The 5,686-nt window shown below is 57.8% G+C and overlaps 1 protein-coding gene across 1 annotated transcript; it reads left to right on the forward strand.

Annotated features, from left to right (window-relative positions):
- Positions 1-2,828: 2,828 nt before the first annotated feature.
- CD14 (CD14 molecule) lies at positions 2,829-4,178 on the forward strand (the record flags this gene model as incomplete). Its single annotated transcript, XM_082291474.1, has 1 exon — positions 2,829-4,178. One exon carries the CDS (start codon positions 2,829-2,831, stop codon positions 4,176-4,178), a length of 1,350 nt encoding a protein of 449 aa, XP_082147600.1.
- Positions 4,179-5,686: the final 1,508 nt, after the last annotated feature.

Genomic DNA, 5,686 nt, shown 5'->3' on the forward strand with positions numbered 1-5,686 from the left:
GGCGGAGCAGGAGCAGGAGGAGGAGGAGGAAGAGGAGGAGGAGGAGGGAAAGGCTGGTCCTGGGGCGGTCCCGGGGCGGGGAAAACCTAGTCCCGGCCCAACCTTCGCAGCCGAAGCACCCAGCCCGCTCCGGGCACGGGTAGCTGTGCAGCTGCGGAGATGCGTGCTGGGTGTGCTGAGGACAAAAAAAAGCCCGCAAAGATTCACCAGGGATAAGAAACAAGGCGGCTCGGTGCCTCGGGACTTCCCACCGTGGTGATGGGGACCGCGGGGCAGAAGAGCTGCTGCTTCCCCAGGTGGGGGTTTGGGGAATTTGCCCCTGGAGGGCAGAAATTAAAGGTACCAGCCCCGGGCAGAGCTGCCGGGCTCGTCAAAAGGGGCCGGGAGGAGAGCTCAGAGGACAGCTGTGATTTCTCCATCATGTACTCAGCAGCAGTTTCATGGAATTCCAGACCCATTTGGATGGGAAGGGACCTTAAAGCTCATCCAGTCCCACCCCCTGCCATGGGCAGGGACACCTTCCGCTAGCCCAGGTTGCTCCAAGCCCGGTCCAACCTCACCTTGGACACTTCCAGGGATGGACCAGCCACAGCTTCTCTGGGTACCCTGTGCCAGGGCCTCAGCACCCCGGATATTTCTTCCCAATATCCCATCTAACCCTTCTTCTGTCAGTTTGAAGCCATTCCCCCTTGTCCTGTTTCTCCAGGTCCCTGTCCAAAATCCCTCTCCTGGAGCCCCTTTAGGCACTGGAAGGTGCTTTAAAGTTTCCTCTGAGCCTTCTCCAGGATGAACACCCCCATCTCCCAGCCTGTCTCCAGAGGAGAGGGGCTCCAGCTCTTGGAGCATTTCCATGGTCTCCTCTAGACTAGCTCCACGTCCTTGTGCTGAGGAATTTCATGTAACCTGAGGATGTAGAAGAGGAATCATGGAATTGCTGAGCCCCTCTGCACAAGAGTCCCGGAGAGCAAGGGATGGGCAGCTCCCGCCCCAGCTGTTGTGGCACCATTGTGTAGTGCCACATTACCCACAACAAACTGGGAGTTGCATTGTCCAGCCGTGCAGTTTTGTCACTTTTCTGAAGCTCTTTCTGAATCCAACATAGGCAGAGAAATCCCTGGGAAAGAAAAAAAAAATCCGGAGAGATCACAGAGCCATTTAGGTTGGAAAAGATGATCTCCAAGATCATCGAGTCCAGCCTTTGACCCATCACCACCTCGTCAGCCAGAGCAGAGCACTCAGTGCCACATCCAGCTGTTCCTTGAACACTTCTGGCTCCTTCTGGTGAAGGAGTGCCCAGTGCAGCTTCGGGCTGCCTGGACAATGGATGGGGATTGTGCCATCCCCATCCTACATGGAACACAGGCACCTGGGCAAGGTCTGGATGCCAGGTATGACAGTCCTGTACCCTTCTGCATTGCCTGCAGGGTGCTCAGCACCCAACGGGCTCTGAGGCACAGCAATACCTCGCCTGATCCCGAGACTGCGTTTGGGGAATTCTTGCCCACATCCTGTTCCATCTCCCCTCCTAGGAAAGTGAGCAGCACCGGCACCCCCGCCGCAGTCTTCCCCAGCCCGCAACCGCAGGGAAGCGAAGCAGAAGTGACTTGGGTGGCTCTGGTCCCGCTCAGGAAGTCACGCCGTGGAGCCAGGGCTGTGCCCGGGATCCGGGCTCGAGGTGTCTGCCCAGCCCCGGGCGTGGGGACCCGACCGGGCAGCATCAGCTGCGGGAGCTCCAGCGGCAGCTGGAGCACAGCTGTAGCACCGAGGGCTCACCCGGCGGGAGGCTGGGCAGGGTCGGGTGCCGGACGGAGCTGAGCACTTGGAGCCTTTGGCACCTCAGGCCGAGATTTGGCAGCAGCAGCAGGAAGCAGCAAGGAAACGTTTCGGTGTGAGCTGGCCGGTGAGTCACCGGACAAACTCATCCCGCTGCTGCTCCCCGCAGCGAGGGGCGCTTGGTGCAGGTGCCGGAGGAGAGCTTCTCCCCGGGAGGCTGGTGCAGCCCCGCGAAGGCACGGACAGGTAGGGAGAGCTCCGTCCTCGGTGGGCTTTGGGATGTGGCCAGAGAAAGCGGTGGCTGATCAGGGCTGGTGCCAGCGACAGATCTGCCCGGAGCAGGAGGCTGGACTGGGGACCCCCAACGACCCCCAGCCACCCAGCAGAGCTGAGTCAGCACATTTTTAGGAGCCTTTAATTTTTGCTTGCTGCTTCTTTTGCAATCAAAAAGGTTTGTTTTGTTTTTTTTTTTTTGTCTGATCAGAGATCAGACTCTCTTAGCTGACCAGCATCTGGTGCTGACAGGGATGTGTTCAGACCCTCAGGGGTCATTTTCTACCACCCCTTTGGGGCATGGTGATGAATCAAATCACAGGGTAAGGAAGGAGAAAACATGAAGCCCTCTGTTGCAATTTCCTGCCCCATATTACAGAGGAACAAACAGAGCTGGGGCTCTCTCCGTGGTCTCTGGTGGTTACAGACTGGCTTCACTGTCTGTAACTCTGCATTCGTAGTTTCTCCTCTTTCCGTGGCATTTCCTGGAGCGCGAGCCTGCAGCAAGGCAGCCCAGGCAGGACAGTGCAGAGCCTTGGGAGACTCCCTGCTGAGGAATGGGTGGCACAGGTGCAGCTCCTGGGCGTTTGGCCACTGGCCTGAGCACTGCCCGAGTCGTGGCTCAGTGGCCAGGCAGGTGCAGGAGGGATGAGGGCAGTGCCCTGTCCCCGAGGGGTGGCCCTGCAGGGCTCAACCTGCCCGAGCCGTCCCTCCAGTCTGGGTCAGAGTGGTCCCCTCAGCTGCCCTTCACCGTTCCTCCTCCAGTTTTTAGGTTGTTCACCATGACTGTGGCTGTGCTCCTGCTCCTGGGGCTGGGGCTGCTGGAGGCAGAAGGCAGAAGGAACCGGTGTTTCTTCAACCGCACTCAGGAGTACTGCAAGTGCTACAACCTGTCTGAGGAAACCATCGGCAGCATCATCCAGTGCCTCCCAGCAACTGTGGTGGAGTTTCAGGGTGGAGATCTGGAGAAATACATAGCCTTCCCCATCGGGGACCTGGACTCCTCCACCATTGAAACTCTGGACTCCCTTACCATCCAGAAAATAATAATTGGAAATGTCCTGGTGCCTGAGATACTCCTTGCCCGTGTGCTGAGGTTCTTCTCCTACACCCACGTGCAGGAGCTGGCCTTTGAGAGCTGCATCTTCCAGGGGACGGGCAACTGGAGTGACATGGACGGCCAGAACTTGCCCATACTGTCCCTGAGCTTCCACAACGTGACATCTGCCCCACTGACAGGCCAGGAACAGGCCTTCTCCAGCCTGAGCAGCTGGCTGGGGACCCTGGAGGAGCTGGCTGTCACCGGCTCCCGCATCACCAGCCTGCCCTGTGCCATCGGGAGGGTGTTCAGAGCTCTGCACTCCCTGGACCTGGCACAGAACAGCCTCGGGGATGGAAGCCTGAGCCCCGCCTTCTGCCAGGGAGCTTTCCCTCAGCTCCAGGAGCTGAGCCTGCGCCACAACAACCTGAGGTCCTACCACAGCACGTGCAAGGGCGTGGAGCTGCTGCTGGAGCTCCAGCACCTCGATCTCAGCCGCAACGAGCTCACGGCAGACCCATCCCCCTCGTGCCAGTGGCCAGCATCCCTCCGGCATTTTAACCTGTCCAGCACTGGCTTGGATGAAGTGCCGACACCGCTGCCTCCCAAGCTCGAGGTGTTGGACATGAGCCACAACCACCTCCATGCTGTCGACATCTCCCTCAGCTCCCTGAAGAAGCTCTTCCTGGACCAAAACCTGTTGCAGGCTGTCCCCTCCATCAGGAATTACCCCATGCTGGACACCCTTCACCTGGACAACAACTCCATTACAGAGCTGCCGAGGGATGAGGTGAAGCTGCTGGGGCGCCTGCAGGACGTGGCTGTGGCTGACAACCCCTTCAGCTGCTCGTGCTCTGGGGCCGGGGCGCTGCAGGCGCTGGCAGCCGCGGGGCACCTGAGACAGGGCTGGCCCGGGGACTACAGGTGCCACTCGCCAGCTCAGTACCAGAGCTGGCCGGTGGCACAGGTGCCGGTGTCGGTGCTGCGCTGTGACCCTGCCGCCGTGGTGGCCCCAATCTGCGTCACGCTTGCCCTGCTCGGCCTGGCTGGAGCTGTCTATGTGGCCAGGGCCAGGCCCTGCCGCAGAGCCTGAGGGGTACCTGGACCCTTCCCACCGGTGCTTCCCCACAGGAGCTCTGTGGGAAGGCTCACAGGCCCCCCTTCTGCTGAGGGGCCCTTGGTGTCCCCAGTGTGGGCTCTCCTGTGCAGCAGGGCTGTCTGCGTGTAGGAACTCTGTCTGGGGGGTGCTCGGTGTGGGTTCGGACGGTCGGGATGGTGACGAGAGATCTCTGAAGTCAGATCTTGGAACATGCGGTTTATTGCAAAGGGCGTGGGTACAGGGGCACTGCTTAGAGCTGCAGCTGGCAGCTCTGAGCAGGCCCAAGAGAGCAAGAGAGTAAGCGGGTAAGTAAAGAGAGAGAGGGGGAGAGAGAGGAATGAGGGTGAAGAAGTAGTGAGAGAGAATGTCTGAAGTCCTGGTTACAACACAATAAATCATCTTCTGTACTGAATATTCTAATTGTCACTAACCAATCTAATACAAGATACAAATCCTATAGCATTTACATACAGCCTATAAGAGTTCTTATATTACCATAGAGTGTTACATCTTAACTCCTAAAAACTACTCTTTGGACCCCTTCTGCTGAGCTAGTAGGGTCTGCTCTGACCCTTGGACCTGCCTGCAGGCAGAGGGTATTGTTCAATCAAGAGGGGATTACCTTCAGTCAGCCATACCATTGTTTTCCAGTTGTTCAGTAACCAAGACTTGGTATCTCAAAGGTGGCTTTCATTTCGATGTCGCTTACAGTTTTCATATTCCCAAAATCTTTTGTCAGGCAATCATATTTATAAGGCTTTCCTGTTTCATCTTCCCCAACACTGCGGGATGATCCCGCTGTGCCTGTGCCCAGCCAAGTGCTGGGGAACCCCTCACTTCGAGCCCCAGGCTGTGCTCTGACCCAGAGCCGCACCTCCCGCAGGGGATTTCCATGTGGCCAACTCCAACTCCCCAAGCCCCGACATGCCCCCATCGTCCCTGCCATGTCCCCTGCCCTGGGCAAGAGGAGTTCAGCTCCATCATATTCCCACCAGTAGCACTCAGATGCCCCAAGCCTGGCTGGGATCTGCTGGTCCCTGCCCAGAGCCCCCCCCAGCCCACCCATCCTTGGAGCCTCCATGGCCCCTGTGCTGATCCTCCCTCTCCTCACCTGCAGCTGTGGCTGGGCCAGGATGTCAGGTTTGGCAGGAGGCTGCTTGGCTGCTTTTCAGCCTAAGAGAACAACCACAAAAGACAGGAAAATGACTAAATTAAACACCCCTGCACACAAATGCTAATGAGCAGGAGCAGCTCCTTAGACCTCGACCTGAGGCACTGGTGGATAAGTCCAAGTGGGATCTTGAGGAGGTTCAACCAGAAACTTTTTTAAGTGATAGGAAGAAAATGTGTTTATTCTGGTTCTGGGTTATTCAGAGAATATCTCATAGTAAGGAGAAAGTGGATTATGGGATGCTGAGGGAGAGCCCAGGAATGCAGGACTAGGGAATATTCAAAGGAAGGGGATGGGTGGGGAAGGGACAGGAAAACGGGGGATGGGGGAG

The sequence above is a fragment of the Coloeus monedula genome (genome assembly GCF_965178545.1).
Source record: "Coloeus monedula genome assembly, chromosome: 15".
Classification (NCBI taxonomy): Eukaryota; Metazoa; Chordata; class Aves; order Passeriformes; family Corvidae; genus Coloeus; species Coloeus monedula.